The sequence below is a fragment of the Oncorhynchus gorbuscha genome, linkage group LG26 (genome assembly GCF_021184085.1).
Source record: "Oncorhynchus gorbuscha isolate QuinsamMale2020 ecotype Even-year linkage group LG26, OgorEven_v1.0, whole genome shotgun sequence".
In the NCBI taxonomy this organism is placed as follows: domain Eukaryota; kingdom Metazoa; phylum Chordata; class Actinopteri; order Salmoniformes; family Salmonidae; genus Oncorhynchus; species Oncorhynchus gorbuscha.
Genome location: NC_060198.1, coordinates 29224054 through 29240277, shown reverse-complemented (window position 1 = coordinate 29240277; position 16224 = coordinate 29224054). Strand labels below are relative to the sequence as shown.

Sequence of the window (16224 nt, the reverse complement as noted above, 5' to 3'; positions counted from 1 at the left end):
TTTGTGTACGGAAATGGAATAACGGAAGCTACACCGAGTGATACAATCCAAAGAACTGCTGCAGCGACACTACGCGGCAGGTACAGGTACCTCGACAGCTCCAATCAAACAATGAAGAAGCAGAAATGTAGGAAAATGCTAAATCAAATGATTTAAAGTTAGTGCAATTTAAACGAGGTTCGTGTTTCCTCTCTTTCCTTTCAACACCAAAATATGGCGTGATAATAGTCTACATTTATGAAGTGGAAGTGAGCTTTCTAAATTTGAGCGATTCTTTTAAATCATGTTTGTATTTTGGTTCATTTGATGCTTAGACTACCGTAACAAAAGTCATATTTATTCAACTACATCTATTTTCAGCTTTTTACATGTCATATATCATACCCTTAATCTGAATCACAGACTAATCTGAATCTGTTCCCACAAAAACAAAAAGCATCCTCTCCCCCTCAATCCAACCAGGGCTCATCTGTTGACGGGGAGACGAATGTAACTGGAAAGAATTAATGAGAAGACGTCTCCAGGCAAAGTTTTGTCAGCTCACCCTGGCTTTTTCTAATTATCCCCCTTTTCCACAGATTGGTGTCAGAATACACCTGTCTGTCCATCCCGATTCCTTCCTCTGCCCGCGGATACAGACAGACCAACAATAATGATATCAAACTTTCCACGGGCAGATGAGATTGGGAAAACTCACAAATGTCTGCACCCAGGATAAATGAGGATGAGGTAAGGTGTCAGATTGTTTGTTAAGCTGCCAATCAAATTCTCTCCCTTCAATGAGTGTGTGAAAACAGACAGGTTTGATTACTCAGAATTATGCTGCGACTGAGTGGTGTGTGTGTGTGTGTGTGTCCCCCTGAGATGTTAACAATGGATCCTTAGTGATGCAGAAGAGAGAATCATCCTGGGGCTATCCCTGGCACCCCTACAAAACCACACCTCACATCAGCTCTCGCTCTCTCCCACGCTCCATCAGCCTACCACTGGAGATGCATGAGGGTATGAGCAGAGCAGCCAAACAAGTGCAGGTGTTCCATTGACAGATACTATATGTTCAGGGGAATTGGCTCTTAATGTCTCTATAATGTGTTATTGTTTACCCCACACAGCACAACTGACCTATCATGAGAGAGATGGTTTGCTGGGCCTGTTGGTTGATGGTTGACACTTGTCTCTCCAGGCTACTTGCTTCTCAACAGAGGCCTGTTTTAACCCACCCCCACATGTAAAAAAAAACATGATTCATGTTCAAGCCACTTCTTGCTCTTGCTGCTCACCATTTTCGGTTGTCATAACACCTCCCCAGGGCAGTGGTGGGATATGTTTAGATTTAACATGTAGCTCAGACAAGTAGAGAAGGAGAGGAAGGGCCCCTACAAGCCCTTTGGCAGATTATGTTGACCGCATTTGCCTCCCTTCTGAGGTCGTAGGGTCCTCACTGTCTGTGCTCTATCTTTCACTGTCTGTGCTCTAACCCTAACCCTGGAGAAAGGAGGAGCAGAGTTTACCGGTCTTCCCCCCCACACCTGAGCACTACAGGCAGATACTGACACCTAGACTCCAGATGTGGAGCTTGCTCACTTCACTCTGATTGACCAAGTCATCATCATGTGTCCGTTTCAACCCCGCTCCTGCTAAACTCCCCTGTTCTGTTACATTCAGGTACATCATTCACTGAACCCACCTATGGGGAAAGAGACAAAGAAGGAGTGTGTAGCTAGGGTTGAGTTAGGGTTTGTTGTTGTGGTTTTCAGGATAGGTCTAGTGTGTGTGTGTGTGTATGTGTGTGTGTGTGTGTGTGTGTGTGTGTGTGTGTGTGTGTGTGTGTGTGTGTGTGTGTGTGTGTGTGTGTGTGTGTGTGTGTGTGTGTGTGTGTGTGTGTGTGTGTGTGTGTGTGTGTGTGTGTGTGTGTGTGTGTGTGTGTGTGGCCCCTTTTCTGAACCACCAGTAAGACACCCTATTTCCTGATGCCAGCACTGGATCCCTGGGGCCGTCAAAAGCAGTTTCCTGGAACTAGAGGATTTTGAGCCGGATCAGTCTCCCTCTCCTGGCTAGACACCATGGCAGCAGCACTGTTGTTAGGTAGAGGAACTCACCCATCCCACTGAATGAGTCCCCTATGCCTTTGTTTTAAACATAAAGGGAAAATTATATGTTATTAAATCACTTATATTTAATGCACTGAACGATCCTTCTCAGGAAAAATAATACATTATAACTCTACAATCATAAACCCGGAGAGACAAAATGAAGAGCCCAATTATGACGAGCTAAATTGCTTCAGGGCAACGATGTTTGAATACCAGTAATTTTTTGGAAGGCAACTGATCTTCTCATTCTCCTGAGGGAAATTATCAGTTTGTCTTTGAAGCCGTGATGAAAGGTTGAATGAAAGCAGATGAGTACCTGTCAAAAAGAGAGGGAGAATGCATAAGGTCTCTGTCTATGGGGACCAGGGAGAGGGGTTCGACTGGCATTTGTTTCTGCTCTTTGGCTGTAATGGAGGTGTGGAGGTGAGAGGGGGCGTGCCCACCCAGAGAGAGGAGGAGGTGAAATGACTGCCCTGAAGATACTGGTGAGTCTCTCTCTCTCCTCTCTCATTCTCCCCCCTCTACCTGCTGCCTTTCTGGCCTGAGAGAGCACAGGGAGCATGGATCATGCAGCTGTCAGCCTCACACACACACACACACACACACACACACACACACACACACACACACACACACACACACACACACACACACACACACACACACACACACACACACACACACACACACACACACACACACACACAACCCTGTGGCCATACCACCTAGGAGTGGTGACACCTAGACCCCGGAGCATCCGCTCTGCCGTCTCGGTGAGGATGAGAGATCATGTCCACCCCCATGACTGGATGACATGCCGTCTCCCTGCACTCTGCTCTCCCAGGGAGAGAAGGTAAACAGCAACATGGCACAGAGAGGAGCACAACATAGAACCTCACCCGGCTTCCCCTGCCTGCCAGTAGCATTACACAGAGTGACAGCTTCCTACCCACAGTCATGCACCAGGGTTTAATCACACACTCATCATCAAGTCATATGTGTCAATGAGTCTTAAAATGTGGTTTTGAGGAAGTCAAAAGAAAAGATAGATGATAGATTGATGAATACTTTAATTGTGATACTGAAATGAATTAATTGGTTCTATGATGAAAATGTAGATATCGCAACTAACACTTTTATGTGTCCACATATTTGATTATTATCCAATAATTTAGAGGTTTGATTTTACAGATGTAGGATCTTAATGTGATCACTTTTTTGTTGCTGAGAATTTTCCCACACAGCAGGAAATGCAAACTTATAGTTTATTCAAGGTTTAAAAAGTCTTCTAAAGTTTGTATTTTCCACTTTAAAATGTAAGACTTGATTTGCCCTAACGAAAAATGTATCAATTATAATCCACATTATAATTCACATGTCCTGTTGCTGCAGGATTTATTTTCCTGGTGTAGCAAACTGGTTCATAATAAGATCCTACATCTGTACAAAGGGTAATCTTTCAACAACAACAAATCTTAGTTTTACAATCAAATAGAATTTCAGGTGATACCACATGAATGTAAATATGCCATACAGTATGAATACACGTATGAGTTCATAGCAGCACCAGATGTCATGTGTTGAGAACACAGAGCTCTGGACCTTATCTCTATTTTCCTGTTCTGGACTTTGTTGATCTGGGAAAGCTTTATTTGTGCTTGTAATGGAGGTCAGGCCTACACTGTTGCGTGTGTGTGTGTGTGTGTCAAATCAAATTTGATTTGTCACATGCATCGAATACAACAGGTGTCGACTTAACTGTGAAATGCTTTGTTACAACGATGCAAAGTTGAAAAATAGTAACAAGAAGAATGAAATACACAAGAATGGAGATATATACGGGAGTACCAGTACCAGATCAATGTGCAGATGTATTTGAAGTAGATATGTACATGAAGGCAGGGTAAAGTGACTAGGCATCCAGATATCAGATTATAGATAATAGTAGGAGTAAATTAAAGAATAGAATATGAGCAGCATATGATTAGTGTAAAAGTGTGTGTGTGTGTGTATGTAGTCTATGTGAATGTGTGTGGGTTTTGCGTGAGAGTGTCAGTGTAGTGTGTGTGTGTGTTGTACTTCTTTGTATTTGTGTGTGCACATCATGGAGCTGAGAGAAAGGGGGAGACAGATAGGGAGGTATAAGGGGGCTTATCGTGGTCTCCTATCACCCTAGCTGCAGAGCAAACAGCTGTGTTGGTGCTCCAGGTGTTCCTCCACTGCAGCCATGGGGCTCATGGGAACAGCCTCCCCACCAGTTTCCCAGCCCTCAGCAGCCTTCAGACATGGAGGAAAGGATTGCCAAGGGCTTACAGATGTAGGATCTTAATTTGAGCAAGTTTGCTCCAGCAGGAAAATAATCCTGCAGCAACAGGAAATGTGAATTATTATGTGGATTATAATTCATGGACATTTTTAAAGGGGTTGATGCATTTTTTTGTTAGGGCTAATCAAATCGGACATTTTTTAAGTGGAAATTACAAACTTTAAAAGCCTTTTTAAACCTTGAATGCAGTACACGTTTGCATTTCCTGCCGTGAAGGAATATTCTCAGCAACAAAAAGTTGAGGAGGGGGTTGGGGGGCGAACACAGGCTGAGGGGATGGGAGGCATCTTTGCTGTGTGAAATGAATTCACTAAAGCAGTTGTTGTCATCTGTCCTGTATCATATCTACTGTCTATTTATGTTTCTCTCCTCTGTCTACTTGTCTCTGAGGCCTTGGCCCGGTCTCCGAGGAACCACACGGTCTCCCTCAGGGTGCTACTTCAACCCTGCACGGAAAACTGCACTGTTTGAGACGTGACAGTGTCAGAAAACAATGTCGTAAAACTCGGCGTTACACAAAACAAACACAGCATAGGTATTCTCTCACGTGGGACTTTCATGAGTTCTACCTGTGAATTCTACCTGTAGAACCTTCAGTAGAGCTCACTTTTGCCTCAAAGGTCATCAGTAAAAGGCCCATGTCTCCTCTGCTGACACCCATACTACAGCACAAGTTACCCTAACACCTATGTGTATCCAGACTCATCAACAGCCTCTCAGTCAACCACCAGTAATAACTCCCCATCCAGCCACCTATACTTCAGTGGTAGGCCCCTCCATAGAGGTATGCACTCAGCCCTGTCATGGCTCTAGGCATTGCATGTTCTTGTTGTGGGTTGAGCAATTGCATTAGTCATTTCACATTCCAAATTCCTACCCCATGCCGTATTCCCCAACCCTCTCGCTCTCTCTCCCGCTCTCCTTCACTCAATCCATCGCTCTGTTCACCACTTCCATTTTGCCAGGGCTGGGTAGGGTGTGGCCTGGTTTGGTGGTTTGGGCATACACACTGATGCTATCCTGCAGTACCCTCTCCTTAGAGGAGGAAATGTGACAGAGACTAGACTTTTGACCCGAGGGTTCAAATTACAGGACGGGACCTTGCTATATGTACAGTGGGGCAAAAAAGTATTTAGTCAGACACCAATTGTGCAAGTTCTCCCACTTAAAAAGATGAGAGAGGCCTGTAATTTTCATCATAGGTACACTTCAACTATGACAGACAAAATGAGAAAGAAAATCCAGAAAATCACATTGTAGGATTTTTAATGAATTTGTTTGCAAATTATGGTGGGAAATAAGTATTTGGTCACCTACAAACAAGCAAGATTTCTGGCTCTCACAGACCTGTCAATTCTTCTTTGAGGCTCCTTTGTCCTCCACTCATTACCTGTATTAATGGCACCTGTTTGAACTTATCATCAGTATAAAGACACCTGTCCACAACCTCAAACAGTCACACTCCAAACTGCACAATTGGTGGCTGACTAAATACCTTTTTGCCCCACTGTAGGTATGTATCCTGGAGCAAGGTACCCAGCTACCTAACCCACTATGCTCCAGTTAACATCTGTTGTACTTGTACAAATAAGTAATATATAATCCTGAAAGCTGTGTATGTTGCTGTGGATACGGGCATTCGCTAAGCAACGCAAATGTATCATACAAATACATGAATCAAAATGTCCAGGCTCAGAGCTCAATTCGTCTTCATCCATCAGAGCATGACACATTTCCACAGCCCAGCCCAGCATAGTCACCGCCCACTGAACCCGGCCAACAGAGACACAGGGCGGATGGTGTTACTGCCACCGTCACCCTACATTGTGTATGTCATTCACGCCTCTGTTGTGTTTCAGGATGACAGTGAAGAGTTTGAGCACATCCAGCCTTCCTGGCCAGCCTCACACACTCGCACATGAACACTGGGACTATAAACACACACAAACACCACTCTCATTATGCTAACCACAGGTGCACACACACACATATGCAAAAACAATTATCTTCCCTCACCTTGCTGTTTTCAGTCTGCACATAGAAATACAATCACACACACGTGTATGTTTACCCCCACCCCCCTTCTGAAGCTCCCAGACTCCCAACTCTGAGCTGCCTCAGTCCTGTCCCTGGGGGCTTGTGCGTGAGAAGATGGCAGTGGACACAGCAGCCCCATCCACTCAGGGCAGTGGGGGAAATGAAGGCTTTAGGAGTTCATTATAAAACAACAACAGCGGCAGCAGCAGCAGGAGATCAGCCTCCTGGGCTCCAAACGATCCCCCCGTCTCATCCTTCCATCGACTTCTCTCTCTTTATGTTTCTCGCCATATCACTCTTTCTCCCTCTTTCACCTCCTTCTGTTTTGTTCTTGCGTTCCCGTCCTTTCTCTCTCCCTCTTCACCCCCTTCTTATTGTAAAGCAATTATATGTAATAAAGGTAAATATTGATAAACAGTCATTATGTGGCGCCCTATATGAGCCAGCAGTCTGCTTGTGTCAACCTGTGACCTGTTGGATGTTTTAATAGAGCAGAGCTCATTATGTTGGAGCAGAGAAGGCTCATGTCTAATCACTGTGATCGGAGATAAACATCAAAAGCTCCAGGACACGACACAGTCTGTAAATGTAGCAATATCTCAAACAATAAGCCTCTGTGTGATTTGGTTCCCAGTGGAGAGCCTTCTCTCACAGGTACGAATATTTAATTTCTAATCATTAGCGTTCGATATGACCTTTTACCCTGTGAGGGGCGCACTGTATATTGAGGTCAAAGGGGGAAAAAACATTCTGCAGACAACATTCTTCTACATCATCGTCTTGGACATCATCATCATTATTGTTGTCATCATGGCTGGCCTGTTGTGCCAGAGGCAGAACACCTGTATGTGCGTGCTGCTCTCCTCCCCCTGCATGTGTTGGGCAGTTGGTGGTTGAGAGTGATGCACTGAGACCACAGTCCTTTCAGATGAAAAGGAGGGCAGAGCAGCACAATCAGGAAGTGGTTTTGCTGGAGAGAGACTGCTCGTGTGTGGAGCTCAGGGCAGGTGTTTGGCCGTGGCTTTTGTGACTGTGATTCTGTGATTGGTGTGTGCGCGTGTGTGTGAGAGAGAGAGAGAGAAGAGAGGAGAGGAGGAGAGAGAGAGAGAGAGAGAGAGAGAGAGAGAGAGAGAGAGAGAGAGAGAGAGAGAGAGAGAGAGAGAGAGAGAGAGAGAGAGAGAGGAGAGAGAGAGAGAGAGAGAGAGAGAGAGAGAGAGAGAGAGAGAGAGAGAGAGAGAGAGAGAGAGAGAGAGAGAGAGAGAGAGAGAGAGAGGAGAGGAAGAAGAGAGAGAGAAGAGGAGAGAGAGGAAGAGAGAGAGAGTGAGAAAGCCATACAGGGAGAGGATGACAAATTGATCAGGATGAAAGAAGGAGAAGTTACTGCCACAAGGCTCCCGTACTTTCATTTTAAGATGAGAAAGTAAAATATAGTAACAGGTAACAAGCTTGATCATTACTTATAGTAACTATGAATGGAGACAAAGACTTTTTTTTTTACAAATGTATATGTTGATTTATTTGAATGGCTTTTAAATAAGAATATACAGTATGTCAAAATGTAAATCATATTGTTACAGTATACAGCTATGACCCAGTTTAAAGGAATTGTACATTGATCTAAAAGTTTGACTTTAGTTTCGTGACAGACACAAGGAACTATTTGCAAGGCAAATAAATCATTATGATAATTGCCCAAAGACCAGATGAGGTAGAGATATATACGATTCCACTGTCTAATATGCTTTGAGCCTGATATCAGTTATATCCATGTACATAACTCTATCTCTGCATAAACAAGAAAATAAACACTGGCACAGGGAACTGAAACAATTGTAAAAATATTGGAAACATACATGGGTACCTAAAAACCCTAGGGGCAGATCTGGACCTTCAACCCTAACCCACGGACAGACACAGAGGTCTGGCATGGAGAGCTGGAGGAATGGCGGAATCAAATACTGCTATTTTCTCTGATTGGTAATTGAGAAAACAAGCAGCGTGATTGGGCCATTTCAAAGACATTAGCGAACAAAGATGTGCCTGAATTAGACTGTAGAGAAAACGGTTTGATTTGGTCAGGGGAACACACTTGAAAGCACAGCACAGTGCGTGCAGACATGCCCACTTATAAATAAAAAAATAGAGCAAAGTTCTTTACAGTGTCAGCAAAAGAAGATCTTTGCATAGCCGTTTTTAAGGACAGTGTTTGGAGTTTCCCTTAGTTTGAGTGCAATTTCCTTTGCATTTTTCCTTTACTGTATTAACAATGTCAAACATGTAGTATTATTATAGACATTCTCACAAGAGACAACGGGTCTACTTTACCACACAATAACCCTATGACTGCGTTTAGTCATAAATGACATACTAACTCACCGTGATTATAGGCAACCTGTACTAGCATTCCATATTCAGACATCCAGTGATTCAATGGGACTTTTTAAGGTGTGTGGTGGATATCAGTATTGACCTAGATACATTTCTCACCTTAAAGCAAATGAGTAAAGTACTACACATAACATAGCCAACATAAGTGCTTTATTTTTCTATTATCAATGAATGAACCCATAGACTGCTCTCACAGCAAACAAAGAGACCAGCAAACAGCAAATGAGACGTCAAGAGGCTCTAGATTCCTTTCTGGCATTTTCCACCACTTTGGAAATACTCTAAATCTTGATTTAAGCACTACAGCATAGTAGCAGTAAGACAAACGGACTAAGGAACCGACCGACAAGAGGACAGGACCAATGGAACTGTCAGGGCTCCCACAGAGATGATGTTGCCAAACAATGATGGTGACCTACTGTCCATTCCAGTACCTTGTGAAGAGCCCATTCCCTGCCCATAACTGTCCAGCAAGGCAACCCTCTCTCCCTCTCACTTAAGGTCTGTGATGTCAGTGCATTCAGTAAGAGCAAAGCAGAAAGTGGTCTTGATGCTGCCTCCTCTGAGGAGACAGCGCATGTTCGATTCCAACAAGTGGCAAACTACCAACAACATTATGACCTCGTTCCATTTCCATGCTTCCCAAAACAGTTCTCAGTTCAAAACAGGCATTTGTAAGGGTATGTTTAAAAGTCAAACCCTTTAATTTATCAAGAGTAATGTCTGAGTGGTTCTAGTCCTGCCATTCTGAATGTTCTCGTTTTCTTCTCCCCATCTTTTTCTCTTTTTCTCTCCATCTCTCCCCCTTTTCAGGTATTTTTGCAGGTGTACACTTCCTCCTCCCTGACACAGGTCTGGCACTCTACATGGCAGCACCAGCGCACCTGGCAGTGGCAGGAGAGGGTGGTGAGGTGCATGGCCGTGTTGTAGCCGCGCCCGCAGCAAAGGCTCTGGCAGCTGGTGTCCTTGGCACAGGAGCGTCCGGCCGTGCCGGGAGAGTAGCGTGATGGCCTGCAGAAGCTGGGGGAGTCCTCCAGGAACACCAGGTCGGTGGAGCGGTGGCTCTGGCCGTGGCGACGCGGCCCCGCCAGCTCCGTCTCCCCGGTGGCCTCGTTGGTGACGCTCAGCACACGCACGGCCGTGTCGTAGCGGAACTTGAGCAGCCGCCCGGTGTCGTGGAATGGGGACAGCTGCTTCCAGCAGGTCCGCACGGCACAGGAACCGGAGACACCGTGACACTTACAGGTAGTCTTCAGGCCACTCTTCACTGCCTGAAAGGGAAGGGGTGGGGGGGGGGGGTGAGATGTCAGTTTCTTCAGTCTGATTCATTAACTGGGCTCTTATCTTCGGTGCCTATCTAGACAGAGGGAACCAGTTTCCTGCAGGGTGGGTTGGTGGGGCGGGGGTTAGATGGTATGGGGCTAGTAATCCTTTAGTTTAGCTCAGTATGAACGGTTGAGATGATGGATTAGGGAGACTGTTCGGCATGCAGTATTTCATTCACCTGACGTCTCGCATTGAGACAGCGCCTGCGGATTCGTTTTTTCAATGTGTTGAAACTAGCTCTTTCTCGCTGCTTCTCCCTCTCTCTCTCCTATGAAGCCTGAGGCATTAGAGACAGGCATCACAGACAGACAGCAGAATCTTTCCACCCTGTCCTTTCTGTGTGTGCACGGAAAACGATCATAAGAGCTTAAAAAGCTGAAACAGTTAGAGAGTTTGGGTTAGCGGCCAAAGGATGCCTTCGTTCAAAAATGGTGGTGGGGTGGAGGTGCCAGCGCTGAGGCACTCAGCCAGAGAGACTCTAACTGGGTGGGGGCCAGAGACAGGTCATGTGGCATGGGGGTCATCCTTACAGGGAGGGGGAGACCCAGGGGCTACTTCAGGGTTGAAGAGTTCTGCCGAGTTCCGCCCTACGCAGGTATGAACCCCTCAGGGGCATCTCAGAACATTACTGAGGGATGAGGGTTAGAGGGGGGTGTTGTGAAAAAAACAAAAACCTCCGGGTCTCTACTGAGCCGGATAGGTGGAAGATGAGGAAAACACCACACTCAATAAAGATAAGATAGACTACTTCAGTTCATCCTGTTGTTTGTATCTCTCCCTCTCTCCCTCTGAAGGGCCTGCTGCCTCAGGTGAAAGGTAAGGGGGAAGAGCCTTGGGGCTGGCTGTTTCTAAGCTACACACACAAATACACACATAGTGGTTACCGTATGAACATTATGTGGATTTATAGAGAAGAGCACAGTTCAGCGCCATACAGTATGTGGAAAAAAATGCTTGCTCGTATATTAAAGGAGGCAACAGTTATAATTGTTCTCTCTGACGGGAGACCTTTAATTTTCTGTGGGCCCGCACAGCAAGCTTTATCATGCCTGCCTTGGAACACCTGGCTCCAGGGATCTGACAGCAGTCTGTCTCCTCTCCTATCCCTGTTACTTGTTGCCTCCTTCAGCCTCGACCAGCCCAGGCCCAGTAGCTATCTATCCACCAGGGCTACAAGAAGGGAAACACTATGCAGGGGAGTGGGCTACTGGCACTGGATGAGATATATGGGCAAGGAGTCTGGTAAAGTCACACAGTCCCTGCTGCCTCTGTTGTAAGAGTTCATTGTATGATGAGCAGTGTTGTGTTTGTCTTCTGTTGGTGGGTCTAAAATCGAGCTTTTATTGGCTGATATGTTTATGATGCCATCCTGAGTTTGGGAGGAAACTACTCCCCACTGGCATAGGCTAATATACCTTCTATTTAAAAAAAAAATGAACTTAAGCCACAGTAGTGTCACTCACAAATGCTTAATGGGCTTCTTGTTGTTTTGCTTGAGCTTATGCACACCTCAACACTCACTCACCCGGATTCCAACGTTAATGTTGTGGGAGTCGATCTGCGCCCTCAGGTCTTTGCTGACCCTCTTCTGGCCCAAGAACTTCTTGAGAAATTTGGTGCTGTATTTCAAGTTGTCACCGCAGACCCCCCACTGCCATGCCTCGCGATGCTGTATTCCTGGGGAGTCATCGCACGTGCACCTCTCCATTCGGCCTGAGCTGCAAGCCTTTGCTAGTGCGTGGGACAATGCCGCTGAAGACACCGCAAGAAGAAAGGCCGTCTCCTTGAAGCCTGGAATAGACAGATGACATCAACAATTAATAATAGACTACAATATTTTTTTTAAATATATTTGTTTTAAATTTTGTTTACTCCTCGTACATTGGCTAGACCCAGACATGCAAAGACTAGACTATCATCCAAGCTCATGAGATACATATTTTGGTTACATTCTACTCCCATGTTTCTACTCCAATGTTTCATTTAAAGAGTTGTGTCATGATTTCGCACTGTTATTTGCCCAGAGACATCGCTATGATGTATTTTAACCCAATTAATTCTTATTTTGACTAGGAAGGATTTATTTCTCAGATGAAAGTGAGTAATCACGCCGCCCTTTTTCTCTGGTAACTGGGCGGTTTGGGGAGATATAAATAACCACTCGTCCCTCGTAGGCCCCGCCGCACCGGGCTTTTTGGCTCTTCAGCCCTTAATTAACTCCATGCTGACCTGTTCATGGCTCTTCGTGCTGATAGCATAACCGTGCTCTGAAATTATTTTATAAGTGGTGGAGCGTCAGCCGCTGACTTTTTTTTAGGCTATAGACTAGAGTTTAGTCTGGCTCTTTATTTTGAGATCACTCAACTACCCCACAACAGTCAATTTATCAATTTAAGATACATACATTTTCAATCAATTGCATTATTGCACTTGAGAAATAATTTGCTTCATCAAGTAGTAATTTGACCCTTACGATATTCACAACACAACAGCAGTCTAGGCTATTAGGCCTACATGTTTACATGCTTCCCATGATGCGTCCCTCCAGATGGAAATCTTTCCCTCATATCTCTCTGTGTGTAAATACATGGAACTCTATGAATTGATGACATATGATTGCACCTCTTTTCAGAAGACTCCCGCGGCCGTCCAAGCTACAGTTCCACCGCTCGTTCCGGAATTGATAACGGCACTCCAAGAGGCTGAGGCGCACTGATTCACGCAGCGTCTCGGCCAAACCCGGCTCGCGGCGGCACATTCGTTTCTGCCTACGGGTCAGGGTCATCTGCTCGCATTGTTTTAGGTGAGCTTTTCCCGTTGGGGGTTCATTGGAGAATGGGGCAGGCAAAAAGACCAAGGGCTCTCGGCCTGTCAGCCTTTCAAAGGAGACAAATGTATACATTTAGTGCAGTATAATTATCACTGACGTTACCATTCAAAAGGAACATGTCATATGAATAATCTTATCAAGAGAATATAAATATGTAGACCTATAAATAATAACCAACGTTCTGGTGGTCCTGAGAATAAAGAACACATGTTGTTCGAGAGTAATTTCTATAATATGTGTCCATAACAATGACATTTTGTTTATAGAGCCATAGCCTATTAATCGACACAATATGTATAGTTTTGCTGACTCTACAAGCTTTTAACAACACACTACACATAGGTATACGCGCAATTATGTATAAACGTAGTAAGTCATATCAAAATGTCGCACACATCGGCCTATATTTGACTTCGTCTGTCCTACCCACATGTACCCAATAAAACCACACAATAATGCAAAAAAAGAAAACGGAGTGTAGGATTCTAATTTTAAAATAAAATATTAAAACAAATATGTTTATGCATGCAAATGAGCTCCCTCATACAAATTTCGACTATTGCCAAAAAGTGAGAGAATTGAGGTGGTGCCAAACTCGAGAGGTCAGGAGACCGTGAGAAACCATTCACACTCACAGCAAGTCATAGATTATACAAAGGCTATCTTAAATATTCAAATATTCTGCTCTGAGACTTATTTGGCAAATGAATAATCATCAATAATATTATTATAAGATGTAGCGGTATCATAAGGATGTAGGCCTATTTGAAAAATTGTCACCCAGCCTTGTAAACTAGTCTACTTTGTTTACTTTTAGATAGCAGAAAAATGCAATCATAAATCATCTCTGTGGACTTGAAAATCCAAACAAGTCAACATTTACAGTCCTACAGTAAGGTCTCGTGCGTAATTGCGCACGATAGTCATGGAACGCTGGGCTTCCATCATATAGGCAGGCTATGTACGTCGCATCACATGCATTATTTCCTACCGACATCGATCTGCTGTATATGTTAGAAGCAAGGAAAAGACAATACAACTGCAAAAACATAACAGTAAAGGAGTTGTGGCTGACCCAAAATATGCTGCAGTGTGCGAGAGGAGGATGCAGAGCTCAATGAGTCGCAGTAGGCAGGCGGTCCTTGGGAGCCTAGAGCACATGATGACGGGTCGACGCTGCTCTTCATCTCGCTGATTCTGCACTGGGAAAGTCTGTGCCGTCTGGCAGGCTCACCTCCTAAGTGGCCCACACAAACTTCGGTCCACTGCGGCAGGCGCGGTCCCAAGGGAGGCAAGGCCTCTGGGGAGCGCATCATCGTGCCACACGCCCATTGGACTCCCTTGTCGTCCCACCCCAACCATTGAAACGCCCCACACTTAGATGGAAGTGACAGGTCGGAAATCTACCTGTCTGTGATGAGCATTCGCCTGGGTTTTGTCATTATCGTGCCTCATATTCAAACTTGCTGGTGCATTTTCATTCTACCCACTGACAGATCTACTGTGCCATGTGGATATGGATGTGTGGGTACACCAGTGGCAAGTGTATGGGCATATACCAGAATAACTATAGGCTATAGGATGTGGCTGGCTATAGAATGACTATAACCGAGTGTGCTCCTTTAAGAAGTTCTGTGGCTGCCTGAGAAGGTAGACATAGCCTACAAATAGAAACATGCAGATACACTTGTTATAGCAAAAATGGATCTTGGTTTATAGGCATATATACAGTTGAATCTCCACCATCACTTGCTGACTATTTTCCATTGCCAGCAAAGACTCGCTGATGGTCTGTCTCCTTCTTCATAATTCTATTTTCATTTTGATCATAATGTTTACAAACCACCAAGGCTCCAATCTAATTTTTCCCTACCTAACCGTGTTTTTTCTTTGATTCTTACTTACTGTTTCATAGCAGTAGGGAGAAACGTCTATAAATACGTTTTTGTATTCAACTGGATAAGATCTTTATTTTGTAATACGTGGGCACTTGACCAAACACCTGCAAGGAGAAGGAACACATTGTGGGATATACAGCCCTAGACAACACACAAACTAATGACAAGTGGCATGCCCACTGCCTAGTCACGGTGAATAATACTGTACAAAAACACATACAAACATCAACAATAAGCTTTTATTTGAATGCATTGCATCTCAAGGCTTATACCCCCTAATTAAAGGATATTCTGTGCTTCATGAGACCTGTAGATATATCTGCCTACCACCCATGATGTCTCAGTCCATAAGCCATTTTCATATCAAATCCCTTTTGTTCACTTCATGTCCAACAGCAACAACAACAACTCTGGTTTACAACCACCATGTGGATGAATGGGTAATCAAAGTTCTAGTTGTCTGCTCAGTGCTGCACCTGCATAACTGAGGGGATCCGGACAACCACCTGAATTAGCTAACCATGAGCACAAACACATGAAAGGTGGACAAAATTCCACCTGATGATATTGCACTCACATAGGCCTATGCCTATAATTTCAGAGTGATTGATTTATGGAAAGGAAACAAGTATACGGAAACTATTGGCTTTGATTTATTGGGACATTATGACGCAGCATGGAGACGGCCCCATCTAGTGGATTTAATATGAACAACACACATTGTGAGCCTTTAACGATGACCCCAACAACCTTGATGAACGCTTGAACCCTGATGCACCTTGAACCTTGCAACCCACTTCTCCCCTCTGCCCACCTCCAGGGGCCCCCCAACTCCAGGTTGCCTACCCGTTGGCCCTATAGACCTAGTTGTCATTGTAGACCTTGCATGTTAGTGTTGGCCATAGAGATCCCATTAAATTACTTAATTTGTATTCTAATTCCTATTTCTATGGTGTTGGCTCTGACTCGTTCAGTCTGTTTAAAAGATGAATGACAGAAACATGCTGGAATTTTTTGATCAGAAATGTAAATTGTAGGCTGTTGCTTATTGATTGAGATGATAACCTCTATGACATTATAGGCAAGTGGCCTAGCCATAAGGCATATAAGGCAGCACCTGCTTGCCATATATAATGTAAGGTTATACACACCCATGGTCCTTTATTTTCCGGACGTTTTTTTTCAATTATTCTGGCTTGAACAATTCAACCGGTTTGTTTTGTTTGCTATCCTCCCCAATGATAATGGGTTGGGCCAGTGGCAAATTTCTCCAGTCTCCATTGAAGCCGGAAACAGGGGGCGGGGAAGAGGCGGGGATGCTTGATC

At 44.5% G+C, this 16224-nt stretch overlaps 1 protein-coding gene across 1 annotated transcript; it reads right to left on the bottom strand.

Moving 5' to 3' along the window:
- Nucleotides 1-8739: 8739 nt before the first annotated feature.
- LOC124016107 (protein Wnt-9b-like) lies at nucleotides 8740-14242 on the bottom strand. Its single transcript, XM_046331635.1, has 4 exons — nucleotides 14076-14242; nucleotides 12793-13046; nucleotides 11696-11961; nucleotides 8740-10115 (listed from the first exon to the last, which is right to left on the bottom strand). Exons 1-4 carry the CDS (start codon nucleotides 14159-14161, stop codon nucleotides 9654-9656), a joined length of 1068 nt encoding a protein of 355 aa, XP_046187591.1. The 5' UTR covers nucleotides 14162-14242; the 3' UTR covers nucleotides 8740-9653.
- Between the last annotated feature and the right edge of the window lie 1982 nt (nucleotides 14243-16224).

What these genes read in the sequence shown, in the direction of transcription:
- LOC124016107 (XM_046331635.1), bottom strand. Translation starts at nt 14,161, where the DNA reads ATGTGCTCTAGGCTCCCAAGGACCGCCTGCCTACTGCGACTCATTGAG. An exon ending in CACACTGCAGCATATTTTGG is followed by an intron (nt 13,047 to 14,075) that starts GTCAGCCACAAC and finishes CTCCTTTGAAAG; the next exon opens with GCTGACAGGCCGAGAGCCCT. An exon ending in CGGGAGTCTTCTGAAAAGAG is followed by an intron (nt 11,962 to 12,792) that starts GTGCAATCATAT and finishes TGTCTATTCCAG; the next exon opens with GCTTCAAGGAGACGGCCTTT.